The 17023-nt window shown below is 38.5% G+C and overlaps 2 protein-coding genes across 8 annotated transcripts in view; one reads left to right on the top strand and one right to left on the bottom strand.

The window, feature by feature from the left end:
* The window catches only part of rb1 (retinoblastoma 1), a 243514-nt gene extending 229853 nt beyond the window's left edge, over window positions 1-13661 (top strand). For both annotated transcript variants that reach the window (XM_072260793.1, XM_072260794.1), the window contains one exon: window positions 7044-13661. In XM_072260793.1, the coding sequence (XP_072116894.1) occupies window positions 7044-7117 (74 nt within the window). In that variant the 3' untranslated portion in view covers window positions 7118-13661. The remainder of the gene's footprint in view (window positions 1-7043) is intronic.
* A 39-nt stretch (window positions 13662-13700) lies between these two features.
* LOC140199165 (RCC1 and BTB domain-containing protein 2-like) overlaps window positions 13701-17023 on the bottom strand; it is a 77864-nt gene continuing 74541 nt past the window's right edge. For all 6 annotated transcript variants that reach the window (XM_072260786.1, XM_072260787.1, XM_072260791.1 and 3 more), the window contains one exon: window positions 13701-15944. In XM_072260786.1, coding sequence (XP_072116887.1) covers window positions 15804-15944 — 141 coding nt within the window. In that variant the 3' untranslated portion in view covers window positions 13701-15803. The remainder of the gene's footprint in view (window positions 15945-17023) is intronic.

Genomic DNA, 17023 nt, shown 5'->3' with positions numbered 1-17023 from the left:
ACAGGTAATTGGTTTGGGAAAGCTATGGCTCTGAGAAGTTTGGCACTTCTGCATTTTGAGGTAGCTCAAGTTAGCATATCCTCATCACCTAAGTAGAAACACTGTTTGATGCTTTACAAATTAGCTCTTCCAAATGAAGGACCTGGCCTGGCCTTGCACCAATTATAATTATGTCACTCTCTTATAGTAGGGAGGAAGGAGAGATTGAGGTTGTGTTAGATGAGTTGTAGATGGAGCAGAACATACTATAAAGGATAGAAAGATTTTTTGTGTTACAATACAGATATCCTGTGCTTATAATTTAATTATGTATGTCTCATCACCTGTATTAGCTGGTCCTTTTATTTAATTATCAAGTTAACAACTAGACCTGTTCTTTATTTCTATACCACTTTGGTTTGTTTGGTTGTGAATTCACTTTTCACTCATCACATCATTATTCAAAGGATATTTCCAGCACATTCTAGCAAGTATAGTACAGCAAGTTGTTAATGACGGTACTCGATTGGTCGAATGGCCTAATTTTGCTCCTGTGTTTTAGGGCTTAATGCACCTGTAGCTCTGAAAGCTGTTGTCCTCTCTAGGGAAAATATCAGAGCTGAACTATAGCAAACCTGAAATTATTCTTGAATCTCACATGAACTCTGGCATTTTAGACTCTAGAGTCCACTTTCACTTTAGTGCATACGTCTTTATTTTTTGTCAATTAGTTTGAGCATTCACACAATGGAATAGCATTCAACCAATCAATTGATTAACCACCTAACTCAGTGCACTGTTTAATGATTTGATCTGTAAGAACAGTATGCAAGACAAACTCTTCAATGTGGCTTGGTACAAGTGACAATATTAAACCAATTGCATTTCCAGTTGTACCTAGCTTCTAGATGAAGAAGGTAGCAATATATTCAGTGTAAACACAGGAAGTGCTGGGAATACTCTGCAAGTCAGGCCACAACATTTCCAGCATCTACAGTTTTAGCAACTTCAACAATCCCAGCTCACACTCCACAAGTCAAATGTCATTCTATTTACCTCCCATCAGTAAACCTCTTGTTTTTTTTTGCCTCTTGTGTACATCATTGCAATTTGGATTACCTCTATGAATAAGTAAGTTTCCCCTGAATTCTTCATTAGATTTTTATAGGAAGTTCTGTGTTAGTGATCCTAGATTTTGTCTTGCCACGTGTAAGCATCTTTTTACTCTATGAAACCACTGCAGAATGTTAAAGATGTATATGAGGACTTTGCCTCAGGCCTTTTTCAGTCCTTTCCTGTAACTACAATGAATACTCCTCTTGTGTTGTATTTTGGAAGAGATTTGATAACAACTCCTTGCCAGCATTTGAGACAAGGCACATGAGATAGAGTTAGAATATATTCCCGGGAAGGCCAAGAGAGCTTTCAACAACTAAAGAAATATGCATTTGATTAAACTCCTGAGATAAATTGCTGTTTTCTTCCTTGTTAACCTCAGGATATGCTAGCAATGGTGTCACTAAGCTGCATGACTGTGTTTGTTCCTGTGATAACATACTGCACAAGAGTCCCAAACTAGCTCTTCATTTGCATTCTTTGTACTTAATCCACAATGCTATGCATTCACACTGTGTTCACTAGTGTTTTAACATTTCACTAAAGTTGTTGGCATAAATGTAGTTATGTTAGCCATGAGAGGAATTGCAAAATAAGGTTTTTGCTCATTGGTTATGGAGATTCAAGGGTGCTGGATCTCTTCTGTGTATTGACTCGGGCTCTTTGAGCATCTGCTTCTGAGATGCTCAACTCTTTCCCTTAAATTATTCTTTTTTTCCTCAAGCTAATAATTGTGGAAACCAGAATGATTTACAGGATAGAGTTGCCTTGCCTATCTTAGAGCATTCTGGACTGTCTGAACAGATATGGTGTGACAGATGGCTCGCTATTTAAAAAATTTTATGAATTTACCTGCAGGCATTATAATTTTGGTTTCTACTCGTTCCGATCAATTTGTCACCTCCTGAACTTGAGAAAGGGAGATGTGGAGCTTTCCTCAGAAATAATTGTAAACATCTAACTATAATGTAAAACTACTAACCAGTCAATGTTTGCTTCTGAATCTGGAATTAATAAAAATTGATTTGAGAAGGGTTACCTTAATTTTAAGGGAATAATACTTGAATGGAAGGAAAGTTTAATGTATTTTCTGAATTTAACATTGCATTTGATAATGAAGTTTTCTGTGCTCATGAATGAGATAGAGTAATGATGATTGGGATGTATAAAATTGGATAAGTGCATGAAATCGTGTTAATGTAACAGAGGAAGTCCCCCAGCAAATATAGCGTGATCATGAGATTACCAGGAGATCAGAGGAAAAAAATTAAGGATGTGCTCAAGCCTCTTTGAAAATATACAGTACAACGTTCCCGTAGAATCCTGAGGAACCACACCCATGACCGCTCAAAGGGGAGGAAAGAATTCAGGTGGCATTCAGGTCCCAAGTATTGATAACAAAATAAATATTTTAGGAGATCTTTCAGATCTGTCTGCACATTTCCTTCCTATAATTCAAAAAAATATATTAATGCAACAAACCCTTTTATACCTTTCATCTTCAACAATCTACGTGTCCTTTCTTTACCTACATTATTCCTCTCTACAACACATATTCCCTCTATTACTACCATTCTACTCCTTATCTTCATGCTCATCTCTATAATACATTTGTTATATCACTTTGTTTGTTCAAAAGTCCATTTGCTTACCAATTTCTATTAATACTTTTGGAAATATTTGTCAAATTATTTCTCACACTGTGGAGTGGAATGCACACTTAGCATTTGTTTTAATGCTGCCACTGTGTTTTCTTTGTCTTTATCTAACTAATCTTGTTATTTCAGTCCGTCACATTTCTTAATTCATCCATTTGATTCTTTTCCCCTGCCCTTTTAACCCTTGTTGTAGAAGTTACGTGGAAGTATTTGAGAGGATGAGTTGACTAAGGTATGTTTGGAACACAAGAGACTGAAGTTATGTAACAAGATGCACAGAAAATTAACAGTTTTTAATTCCTGATAACATTAGGAAAGAATAGTTAAGTTAGATTGACTCAATCCTCCTTCAAAACAATGGGGGTACTTTATTATGATCAACTACAGTTACAAAGAAAATGTGAGCGCTTTGTAATTTTCTGGTTTTCTGCATTAATTACTCATAAAATGTGGTCTGATCTTCATCAGTGTCACAATAATAGACAAACACAATCTGCCTAAACTAGTAACAAACAATTATACTTCTCATCAATACTGAGTACACCATTTAAACAATCCATCTAGGTTCAGAAAAAGTATGTGAACCTCTGGGGTAATATGTGTGGGTGGTAGAGGTGCCCTGACCTATAAAAAAGGCAAACTAGCGGAAATCTCTGGAACTTGTTATAAATCTGTTCATATGTCCACTGTAAGAAAAATGGTGTTTATGGAAGGACCCAGAGGAAATCATTGCTCTCCAAAAAAACATTGCTGCACATCTCAAGTTTACAAAAGACCACTGGATGTTCCACAACACTTCTGGGACAATGTTCTGTGGACAGATGAGACAAAAGTTGAACTTTTTGGCAGAAATGCACACTACTATATTTGGAGGAAAAGGGGTACTGCACACTAACACCAAAACCTCATCCCTGCTGTGAAGCATGGTGGAAGGAGCATCATGACTTGGGGTTGCTTTGCTGCCTCAGGGCCTGGAGTGCTTGCAATCGTTGAAGAAACAACGAATTCAAATTTGTATCAAAGACATTCTACAGGAGAATGTCAGGGTAGCCGGTCCATCACCTGAAGCTTAATAGATGTTGAATTATGCAACAAGACAATGATCTGAAACACAAAAGTAAATCAACAACAGAATGATTTAAAAAGAAGAAAATTCTGTTTTGGAATGGCCAAGGCAGAGTCCAGACCTTAACCCAATTGAGATGCTTTGGCAAAAACTGGAACAGTTTTGTATGAAGGAATGGTCTAAAGTTCCACCTCGCCATTGTATGAGTCTGATCGGCAGCTACAGGAAATGTTAGGTGGAGGTTATTGCTGCTAAAAGGGGGTCTACCAGTTATTAAATACAAGGGTCTACCTACTTTATCCAGCCTGGGCTATGAATGATGATATAATAGGTTCAATAAAGACATGGAAAGTACAATTGTTTGTGTGTTTGTTTGTCCACTATTGTGACTTAGATGAAAATCAGATCACATTTTGAGTAATTAATGCAGAAAAACAAGTAATTACAAATGGTTCACAAACATTTTCTTGCAATTGTAGATTATCAGAACAATATGACCAATCTCCATCACTGTTAAGCTATTGAACAAAACATAATTGTGTAGGTTTTCAGCAGTGCCAATGAGTGTCAACTCCATCAGTAAATAAATATGATGCTCTAAGATTCAGATCATGAATTCTCACCCTAACTATCATACCATTATTGAATATATGAATTACATAGAAACATACATAGAAAATAGGTGCAGGAGTAGGCCATTCGGCCCTTCGAGCCTGCACCGCCATTTATTATGATCATGGCTGATCATCCAACTCAGAACCCCGCCCCAGCCTTCCCTCCATACCCCCTGACCCCCGTAGCCACAAGGGCCATATCTAACTCCCTCTTAAATATAGCCAATGAACTGGCCTCAACTGTTTCCTGTGGCAGAGAGTTCCACAGATTCACCACTCTCTGTGTGAAGAAGTTTTTCCTAATCTCGGTCCTAAAAGGCTTCCCCTCTATCCTCAAACTGTGGCCCCTCGTTCTGGACTTCTCCAACATCGGGAACAATCTTCCTGCATCTAGCCTGTCCAATCCCTCTAGGATCTTATACGTTTCAATCAGATCCCCCCTCAATCTTCTAAATTCCAATGAGTACAAGCCCAGTTCATCCAGTCTTTCTTCATATGAAAGTCCTGCCATCCCAGGAATCAATCTGGTGAACCTTCTTTGTACTCCCTCTATGGCAAGGATGTCCTTCCTCAGATCAGGGGACCAAAACTGCACACAATACTCCAGGTGTGGTCTCACCAAGGCCTTGTACAACTGCAGTAGTACCTCGCTGCTCCTGTACTCGAATCCTCTCGCTATAAATGCCAGTATACCATTCGCCTTTTTCACCGCCTGCTGTACCTGCATGCCCACTTTCAATGACTGGTGTATAATGACACCCAGGTCTCGTTGCACCTCCCCTTTTCCTAATCGGCCACCATTCAGATAATAATCTGTTTTCCTATTTTTGCCACCAAAGTGGATAACTTCACATTTATCCACATTAAATTGCATCTGCCATGAATTTGCCCACTCACCCAACCTATCCAAGTCACCTTGCATCCTCTTAGCATCCCCCTCACAGCTAACACTGCCACCCAGCTTGGTGTCATCCGCAAACTTGGAGATGCTGCATTTAATTCCCTCATCCAAGTCATTAATATATATTGTAAACAACTGAGGTCCCAGCACTGAGCCTTGCGGTACCCCACTAGTCACCGCCTGCCATTCTGAAAAGGTCCCGTTTATTCCCACTCTTTGCTTCCTGTCTGCTAACCAACTCTCCACCCACACCAATACCTTACCCGCAATACCGTGTGCTTTAAGTCTGCACACTAATCTCCTGTGTGGGACCTTGTCAAAAGCCTTCTGAAAATCCAAATATACCACATCCACTGGTTCTCTCCTATCCACTCTACTAGTTACATCCTCAAGAAATTCTATGAGATTCGTCAGACATGATTTTCCTTTCACAAATCCATGCTGACTTTGTCCGATCATTTCACCGCTTTCCAAATGTGCTGTTATCACATCCTTGATAACTGACTCCAGCAGTTTCCCCACCACCGACGTTAGGCTAACCGGTCTATAATTCCCCGGTTTCTCTCTCCCTCCTTTTTTAAAAAGTGGAGTTACATTAGCCACCCTCCAATCCTCAGGAACTAGTCCAGAATCTAACGAGTTTTGAAAAATTATCACTAATGCATCCACTATTTCTTGGGCTACTTCCTTAAGCAGCCTGGGATGCAGACCATCTGGCCCTGGGGATTTATCTGCCTTCAATCCCTTCAATTTACCTAACACCACTTCCCTACTAACATGTATTTCGCTCAGTTCCTCCATCTCACTGGACCCTCTGTCCCCTACTATTTCTGGAAGATTATTTATGTCCTCCTTAGTGAAGACAGAACCAAAGTAATTATTCAATTGGTCTGCCATGTCCTTGCTCCCAATAATCAATTCAGCTGTTTCTGTCTGCAGGGGACCTACATTTGTCTTTACCAGTCTTTTCCTTTTCACATATCTATAAAAGCTTTTACAGTCCATTTTTATGTTTCCTGCCAGTTTTCTCTCATAATCTTTTTTCCCCTTCCTAATTAAGCCCTTTGTCCTCCTCTGCTGAACTCTGAATTTCTCCCAGTCCTCAGGTGATCCACTTTCTCTGGCTAATTTGTATGCTTCTTCTTTGGAATTGATACTATCCCTAATTTCTCTTGTCAGCCACGGGTGCACTACCTTCCTTGATTTATTCTTTTGCCAAACTGGGATGAACAATTGTTGTAGTTTATCCATGCAACCTTTAAATGCTTGCCATTGCATATCCACCGTCAATCCTTTAAGTGTCATTTGCCAGTCTATCTTAGCTAATTCACGTCTCATACCTTCAAAGTTACCCCTCTTTAAGTTCAGAACCTTTGTTTCTGAATTAACTATGTCACTCTCCATCTTAATGAAGAATTCCACCATATTATGGTCACTCTTACCCAAGGGGCTTTTCACGACAAGATTGCTAATTAACCCTTCCTCATTGCTCAAAACCCAGTCCAGAATAGCCTGCTCTCTAGTTGGTTCCTCGACATGTTGGTTCAAAAAACCATCCCGCATACATTCCAAGAAATCCTCTTCCTCAGCACCTTTACCAATTTGGTTCACCCAGTCTACATGTAGATTGAAGTCACCCATTATTGGAATTGGTTTAGTATGGACAATATTGAGCAGTATTTCTTCATTCTGTTTATGTTTTTCTACAGCATCTACAAGAAATAAGATACAAGAGCAGAAAATGAAAGACGGGGACAGTGACATGAAGAGGGAAGAAAACTGATGCTTCATCTCATTCATGATGGTGTTCACACTGCACCAGTATGATCCACGGCAGCAGAATCTTCATGGTTTTCTGGTTATAGCTGATATTTTTCCCCTCCCTGTCTCGATTTGTTTTAGCAAAGCAATATTTCCTTTTGGAAAATCCAGATAGACAAAATTCTTAAGTTATTTTAGAGTTGTCTCCCTTAACACAATGCCTTAAGGGTCATATTTTCCTGAGTGTGTGAAGAGCGTAAAATGTATAAGTAACAGAGGAAGACTGATGAAAGTATTAATCTTATTTTAACACTGAGCATTTCAAAAATGACACTGGGAATAATCAAAATTCTGCAGCAATGAACATGAGGTGTTGTCATACCAGACCTCCTCAAATTATTTACCTGGCCCTCATTAACCTCCAAATGCATTGCAGCTTCAGACCCAAACCTCGCTTTCTTACTCTGGCACAGGTGTTCTCAACAAGTGTTCATGGATACCTCAGTTAATAGTAGAACTCCATGGCATAAAAGAGGTTGGGAACCCTGCTCTGTGATGTCAATGCAATTTGTATTAGTGTGCTTCTTTCTTGTTACCTTCTTAATATGTCTCAAAATGCAATTTTTAAAATTTAACAACTACCCAGTTTAAATCTATCTATATATGTCTTTGATTTACATATGAAGGGAGAACATTACTCTGATGTTTGCTTGAGGAACTTTTCATAGCATTATGTCCCCACCAGGTTCTATCAGTGGTTAAATTTTGTAATGGTTGGCGACACCTTTTTAATCTGCTGTAAATCTGCTGATCTGTTTGAAAATATTTGCATTCCTATGCGTCTGCTGATCAGGACAATGTGTCCTAGTCATTGAAACACAATTCCATCTACTTACATCATGCTCGTTTTTTATATGTAAAATAGATTTACATACTCTGTAGTTAAAAACAAGCAATATTTGTCGTCTCAATTGCCATTTGGCTGTGAAAAGATGGGGGACCCTTTATTTTGTCCGAAATAGCCACTTAAGTTCCATTAACTATTTTACATGAAATCATCTGCACACCTACTATTTTTTTGCTGGGTCTAAAAAACATCGAAATAAAGAAAATTAACTTTATTCATGAAAGAGGAAAATGTGGCCTTAAGTATGTAGTATGTACACAGAATGTGCACTGTTTCAATTTTATTGATGTTTTATTTATGTTTAAGATTTTACTTTTTACAAACTAAAACAAGTTTGTCTTTAGTTAAATTGCCTTCATTTTGTTAGTAAGTGTACCTATCAAAACTTGGTTCTTGTACTGAGGCAAATGCTTTGTTTGCAATGGGAAGAGAAAGAAAGAGTTTGCACTTCAATAGTGCCTTTAACAACCTCAGGACATCTTTACAGCTGCAGTTCTTCAAGTATCGTTGTAATGCAAAAAAATGTGACTGTCAATTTACCAACACCAGGATCCTAAAAAAGACAGTGAAATAAATGACTGGATCATCAAATACAGCAGATGCTGGAAGTCTGAGATAAAATAAAATATTTGGAAACATTCAGGAAGCCAGGGAGCATTTATGGAAAGAGAAACAGTTAACTTGCTTCTATGTATCAGGTATACAGTACATAGGCTTCAGAACCGAAGTGTACACCATTCAAAGAAAGTATCAAAGGTTTAAGATTTGATTAATATATTGCAAAATAATGCGCACTGTGCTAACAGTAAATGTTTGTACCATTCTGTCTAGAATTCCTATCAATTTAGATTGCTTTATCATGACAAAAACTAACTGTGAATACTTGTATACTTGTTCTTTTCTGTAGCAGACGAGTTACATTGATTATGAATTGGGACTTTGATATGGTACACCTTTCTGAAGAAGGATCTTGAACCTAAAACATTAACTTTGTTTCTTTTTCCAAAGATGCTGCTTGACTTGCTGAGTGTTTTCCAGCATTACTTTCTATTCTATTAAATAATCAGATCATCTATTTGGATGTTGGCTGAGGAATCATTGCTGGCCAGGACATTGGGGAACTCCTTGATCATCATTAAATAATGCTTCAAGATATTTTATATTCATCTGAGAGGGTAGATAAGTCCTCATTTTGACACTTCACTTGAAAGGACAACATTTTCTGACATTTCCTGCTTCATATTTCATACTAAATGTTCTTATCTATGTGAAGTTTGAACCTACAGAAGTTCTTGTACTGGGTTAATGCTGATAAAAGTACAATGTAATATGACAAAGTGCCCCTTGCTTGTTTGAAACAGTACTGGATTTCATCTTTTCAGAATTTTAAACTGATGCACTATTTAAGTTTTCAAAGATTAGACATCAAGACCAAGGAGCAGAGTTAGGCTATTCAGACGATCGAGTCTGCTCCACCATTCCACTATGGCTGATTTATTAGCCTTCTCAATCCCATTCTCCTGCCTTCTCCCTGTAACCTTTGACACCTTGATTAATGCCAAACCCATCAACCTCTGCCTTAAAGATACCCAATGACTTGGCCTGCAAGGTCGTCTGTGGTAGAGAATTCCACAGATCCACTACCCTCGGGCTAAAGAAATTTTTCCTCATCTTTGTTCTAAATGGATGCCCCTCAATTCTGAAGCTGTGCCCTCTTGTCAAAGGCTCCCCCACTACAGGAACCATACTCTCCACATCAACACACACAAAATGCTGGAGAAACTCAGCAAGTCAGGCAGCACCTGTGGAAATGAACATAAAGTTGGTGCTTTGAGCCGAGACTCTTCTTCAGGACTGAGAAAGATAGGGGAAGATGCCAGAATAAAAAGGTGGAGGGAGGGAAAGAGGTTAGCTGGAAAGTGATGGGTGAAGCCGGGTGAGTGGAAAGTTCAAGGACTGGAGAAGAAAGAATCTGCTGGGAGAAGAGAGTGGACCATAGGATAAAGAGGAGGAGGAGATGACCCAGGGGGAAGTAATGGGCAGGTGAGAAGAGGTAAAAGGTCAGAGTGGAGATTAAAGGAAGAGGGGACGAATTTTTTTCTAGGAGGAGATATCGATATTCATACCATCAGGTTGGAGGCTATCCAGATGAAATATAAAGTGTTTCTCCTTCACCCTGAGGGTGACTTCATCTTGGTATAGGAGAAGGCGATGGACCGATATGTCGGAATGGGACATGGCCTCTCCAGATCCACTATATCCAGACCTTTCAATATTCAATAGGCTTCAAGGAGATCTCCCCTCGTTCTGCTAAATTCCAGCGAGTACAGTCTCAGAGTCATCAAATACTCCTCATATGTTAACCCCTTCATTCCTGGGATCATTCCCATGAACCTCCTCTGTACACTCTCCAATGCCAACACATCCTTTCCCAGGTAGGGGCCCAAAACTGCTCTCAATACTCCAAGTGCAGGCTAACCAATACCTTATAAAACCTCAGCATTACATCCTTGCATTTGTATTCTAGTCTTCTTGAAATGAATGCTAACATTGCATTTGCCTTCCTCACTACCAAATCAACCTGCAAATTAACCTTCAGAGAATCCTCTCCAAGGATTCCAAGTCCCTTTGCATCTCTGATTATTGAATTTTCTCCCTATTCAGAAAACAGTCTACACCCTTATTTCTTCTAGCAAAATATTTGACCATGCACTTCCCTAGGTTATGTTCCATATGCCACATCTTTACCCATTTCCCCCAATCTAAGTCCTTCTGCAGGCACCCTGCTTCCTCAACAGTACCAGCTCTTCCAACTATCTTCATATCATCCGCAAACCTGGCCACAAAGCCATCGTTACGTAAATTCAAAACGTCCATATACAACGTGGAAAGAAGCAGTCCCATCACCAACTCCTGTGGCACACCACTAGTCACCAGCAGAAAATACCCCAACCAGAAAAGGCCCCCTCTATTCCCACTTTTTGTCTCCTGCCGGTCAGCCAATCTTCTATCCATTCAAATACCTTTCCTGTAATACCATGGGCTCTTATTTTGTAAAGCAGCTGCATGTGCAGCACTTTATCAAAGGCCTTCTGAAGATCCACATAAACAACATCCACTGGCTCTCCTTTGTCTATCCTGCCTGTTAATTCATCAAAGAATTCCAAGATTTGTCAAGCAAGATTTCCCCTTAGAAAATCATGCTGACTCAGGCTTATTTTATCATGTGCCTCCAAGTGCCCCAAAATCACATCCTTAATAAGACTCCAACATCTTTCCAACCACTGAAGTCGGGCTAATTGGCACATAATTTACTTTTTTCTGCCTTTATCATTTCTTATGAGTGGAATGGCATTTGCAACTTTCCATTCCTCAGTAGAGGTGAAATGAGGGTCTCCATCAGTCAGAGCTGACGATGGATATTGCATCCTAACTGTCTAGATACACAAGCCTGGGCAGTACGATATAGAGAGCAAGCTGTTGCCCATGTAACAAGCTCCCCCTCTCCACCCATCTGATGAACCCAAATAATGGCAGAGACTGAAACAGTTTGGTACCACTCCTCAAGAACCATTAAAGAATTCAGTGATTCTTGAAAGATCATTGGTAGTGCCACAATCTCTTCTAGACCCTTGGGATGTAGTCCATCTTGTCCAGGTGACTTATCTATCTTCAGGCTTTTCAGCTTCCAAAGTAGCTTCTCCTTTGTAATAGCAAATACACTCATTCTGCTCCCTAACACTCACATTCTAGCATTATGCTAGTCTTCCACAGTGACACAAATTACTTCCCATTTCTTTGTCCCCAATTACTAGTTCTCTGGTGTCATTTTCCAGTGGTCTAATACCCACTCTTTTACTCCTTATATATTTGAGAAAAAAACTTCATATCCTCTTATTGGCCAGCTTATTTCATCTTTTTTTTCTTTCTTTATGGCTTTCTTAGCTGCCTTCTGTTGTTTTTAAAAGCTTCCAAATCCTTTTACTTCTCACTGAACATTGCTATATTTCGTGCTTTTGTTTTTATGCTGTCTTTCATTTCCCCTGTCAGCCACAGTTACCTCCTGCTCCCTTTAGAATACTACTTCCCCTTTCGAATGCATCTTTCCTGTGCTTTCTGAAATTCCCCCTGAAACTCCAACCATTGCTGTTCTGCCATCATCCCTGCTAGTGGCCCCTTCCAATCAACTTTGGCTTGTTCCTCTCTCATGCATCTGTAATTATCTTTACTCCACTGTAAAGCTGATACATCTGATTTTATCTTCTCCCTCTCAAACTGCAGGGTGAATTCTACCATATTATGATCACTGCCTCTTAAAGGTTCCTTACCTTAAGTTCTCTAATCAAATCCGGGTCATTACATAACATGCAATCCAAAATTGCTATTCCTCTGCTTGGCTCAACCACAAGCTGCTCTAAAATTCTGTCTCGTATGCCTTCTACAAATTCCTTCTCAAGATCCAGCAATCAGATTTTCCCGATCTACCTGCATATTGAAATCCACCCCCCTCCCAATGATTATTACAAAATTGCCTTTGTTATGTCTTTTCTAGTTCCTGTTGTAATTTGTAGCCCACATCCTGGCTACTGTTTGGAGGCCTGTATATAACTCCCATCAGGGATTTTACCCTTGCAGTTTGTTAACTCTACCCACTAGGATTCTAACCTTCCAGTATGTGCAACAGCATTATGTACAAAGGCATGGATATGAAGCCACACTGCTCAGCGCTGGCTTACATACGTGACGTAACCTTCAGAACAGGAATCTAGACTACTAAACCAAAACATTGAAGGTTTCTTAAGTTTTGATGAACATATTGCTAATCTATGCTATGGTACCAGAAAATACTTGTACTTTTCTCCCTGGAGGTAGTATTCTGTAGTGGTTTGTTTTGCTTTGTGTTTGTAACAGCTCACTTTGAGAACTTAATATTCTTGTCTGTCATGGCTTGACAAGTTCTATACCATAGACATGGGTATGACTAGTTATTTTAAATGGTTAACCATAACCTCTTTCCTTCTCATTGAACAGTTGACATCTTTCAGTGTTTCTGATTAATAGCATACAGAAGTCTGTACTCATTTTTTTTCAGTGAGATATCTGTTTGTACTGCACATTATAGACTGAGGTACTGTTTTTATAAATATGGCGAATAAAATGTCTGTATTTGATTGTCTTTTTTATAAAATATGCAGTAGATGATATTTGGAAGCATCAGCACTGATGGCCAATTTTTTTTTTTAAGAGAAAAGATGTCAGTAAATATAGAGTACCCAATCATTAGTATTTTATTTAATTGTCATATTGAATCAGTGTAATCAATCCAGAAGGTTACTCTGACCCCCACTCACTATCATCTTTTTTTATAGGAAATTCTGACATCAGTGTTGCTGGCACCAAAATGTCCGAGTCCTGAATAAACTGAATCATCACTGAACCTACAGTTTGCTTGAATTACTACAGTCTGATAATTGCCTCCAGAAAATACTTAACCACTTGTAGTGAAAGGCTGCTGGTTACATATTCAGCACCAGGGTACAAATACCTTAGTTTGATCCAACACGTCCAGAACACCACACTTATTTGAGTTTCTTGGTGAGGGAACTGCTAAGTATATTGTGTGGAATGCATCAAGCTTTGAATATATATAAATAATAAATGGTAACTTTTACAAATTTGAAGCATTTTCATCCTTTATTTTTAGGTAATGAATTTGTCAGAGAACTTGATTGCCATTTTAATTAAATGTTATATAGTCTTAATACTAACATCCAATTTCAAAGCTAACTTCATACTTTTAAGCATACAGAACTCTTAAATTTGAAAATAACTTTTAAAAACAAAAATGCTGTTACAATTATGAAATGTTTGACATAGGTTGAGTCACCATTATATAAAATGCCAAAACAATTTACATTGCAACAGTTAAGACAATGAAATTATAACATTTGGTCCTCTACATTATAAATACATTTTCCAGTCATTAAATCCATTTTTTTCATGATAGTGAACTACTATTAGAAGTATTTTACAATATTTGCTTCTTACTGATAATGACAAACATGATTAAGACCTTTGCTTATGGGGCCTGATACATACACAGATTAAATGGTCATTCAACATCTTAGTTTTTGTTTCCTGCCCATAACAGTAGTTTGAAATATTATGTGAACTGAGGAATATCCATATCAGTCCTACTCATCTCAGTGTCTAGTTGACCTGACCTGATAAATTTTAAGATAATTTCAAATTAGCGATTACTTAAAAATTCCTATAATATCAGGTTAAATTAGGAGTAAAGATTGAAACAAAATAAAGTGCAAGCTTGCCTGTAATGTTGTGTCTCCCAAGTCTGTATGAATGTTAAAACCTTCAAATAAGTCTGATAAAGTAATCAAACTTAGCATAAAAGTAGAAACTGATCTGCAGCCAGTAAGTATGCAATTCGGCTAGACTTCTGCTTGATGACTTAAGGAGAGGAGCTTGATTGGAGTAATAGATTTTATAGTACACCTCATTTAGTACATCTCTTCCAGTAGCTTTTGCAGAATGCAAAAGTGACTTTATGATCTTGGAAATTAAGATTGGCTTCCTGTTTGTCTGGCTTGTCTGATGAAATGTAGGTAGGTGCTGGGAGAAACTTTGGGAAAGGAGTTGATCTGATACTCAAATTTTTGATAATAGTTCAAACAGGAAGCTTAATTAGTCATGCATTGTAAAATGAGTCACAAGGCAGTAGAATGGTGATATGAGCAACTGATTATCCCCACTGCACAAATACCTCCCAAAATTTTGGAAAGCCAAATCATCACAACTAAGCAAGTGTAAATGACCCAACAGAAAGAGCCAAAGTCTATCCAAGGAGCTAGGGTACTAATTTTTGAAGAAAATTTTTCATTTGTGAAATATTCCAAGGTAATTATTAAAATATCTGGACTGTAATGAAATCTCCTTTGTCCAGAATATATTCTGGTTTAAAATGTCAGACACTTCAAACATGTTGGTATCAATCAGGTGGAAAGTTCCAACTGTGGACTCCAGCTGTTCCATCAAAGCCGAGGTACAAAAACTGATGTGTAAGAAATATAACTGGGAAAGGTGAAGCTCTGCTTTTGCTTTAGACAGCATAAAAGTGCACTTATTCTAAATGATCCAACTATTGTTCATAGCTGACATTCCAGCAGTAGTAAGACTGTGTAGAGAATGACTGCTAGACTAGTTAATGTGAAATCTCTGAATGAATCACAAAGCAGATTTCTGAAAGGATGTTTAGTTCCTAGTTTTCATTGCATTTTAGCCACAATTCAGTAGTAGTCCCATGGAGAGACTGATTTTGTGACCTGATTTTTTTTTTTTTTTGTAATTAATACTGAAAATTACAGATTTGCAAATAACGCCTGAGTCACTCTCTTGGCTGCCCTTCCCCTTCTCAATGAATAGATGAAGCATACCTACATAGTCGATCCCAGTTTAATTACTGTGATTGCTGCAACAGCTTTATAGCAAAGGGTGAAAAGCAGGCAAGGCCAGGCTGCATCATCACAGTACAGCAACTACTTGGTAGATCTAATGATTCCAAGCAGGGAGTTCAACTGGAAAACCACCAAATGAATAGCCTATTTAAAGTTAACCACAGCGGGTATCTATGAAGGTGTACTCCTACTAAAGGTGGCAGCTGAAGGGATGACAGTGGAAAAACTAGAGTAGAGGGGCATCAAAAAGAACCTCACCCTCCTCCCCACAAGCTATATTCAGTTTCCAAATCAAAGCAACGTCATCTTTGGAAGTTCGAGTTGTTGCCTCAGTTCCGAAATGCTCCATGCTTGCCAGCCTTGCTAATGAAGTCCTTTAGGAACTCATGGTCCATGTCAGCAAAGCCCTGAGTTTGTGTCACGGCTGTCAAATGATTGACACAGAACTTAAAGCAAAACTCTTCCAACCCCTGAAAAGAACAATTCAGCACTTCATTTATCCAAAGGCAATTCATTACATTAGCCATAATCTTATATTCTGAAATAACACAGCTAAAAAAAATCTTGGTATATTCACACTTATCTCTATCATTAGTTTATGTCAGGGAAAATACCAAGAAAAACTTCTTTAATTATCTGAATTTTGAAGTTAATAGTAAGCCTATGATTTTTTTTTACTTCAGCCTGACTGTACAAAATAATTCTTCTAAATGCTGAAATTATCATTTATTTATGAATTTTTTCTCCTTTTTAATAACTTTCCTAAATGGTGTATTTTTAAAAGAGAGTTCAGGGCAAGGTGTTCCAGAAAGGCAAAGACAGCAACATTAGAGAACCTTGGATGATAAAGGAAACTGAAGGTGTGATTATGGAATAAAGGAAGCACAAGATAGGTATAGTATAAGCAGTTGGAATTGAGCAAGGTGAGGAATATACAGTGTACAAAAGAGAACTTAAGAAAAAAAATTGGAGGGCAAAAAAGGGTATGAAACTTAATTTATTTTTTAACACTCACAACACGCTGGAGGAACTCAGCAGGTCAGGCAGCATCCGTGGAAACGATCAGTCAATGTTTTGGGCCGGAACATTTTTTATGTAAATAACCCACCTAGTCCAACGAGCCCACGCCACCCAATTACACCCAAGTGACTCATTGTCCTACTAACCCGTACGTCTTTGTAATGTAGTAGACAACCGGAGCACCCAGAGGAAATGCACTCCGTCACAAGCAGAACGTGCAAACCCCTTACAGACAGCAGTCAATTTGAACCCGGGTTGCTGATGCTGTAATAGTGTTCATTAATCTCTACGCTACCATGCTGCCCCAAATATCCTTGACAAGTAAGATTTAGGAGTATCCCAAGACATTCTATAAGTATATCATGGGAAAGTGGGTCACCTTAGGACTAAAGGAATAATTATGTGCGGCCAGGTAATGTGGCAAGGTTTAAATTAACACTTTTTATCTCTATTTACCAATGAGAAAAGCAAAGAAACTAGTGAGTTCAGGGAGGGGATGTTGATGACTTAGAGCATGTCAATATGAAGG

Source organism: Mobula birostris, chromosome 6 (assembly GCF_030028105.1).
Source record: "Mobula birostris isolate sMobBir1 chromosome 6, sMobBir1.hap1, whole genome shotgun sequence".
Taxonomy (NCBI): domain Eukaryota; kingdom Metazoa; phylum Chordata; class Chondrichthyes; order Myliobatiformes; family Myliobatidae; genus Mobula; species Mobula birostris.
This window is presented reverse-complemented; position numbering and strand designations above follow the sequence as displayed.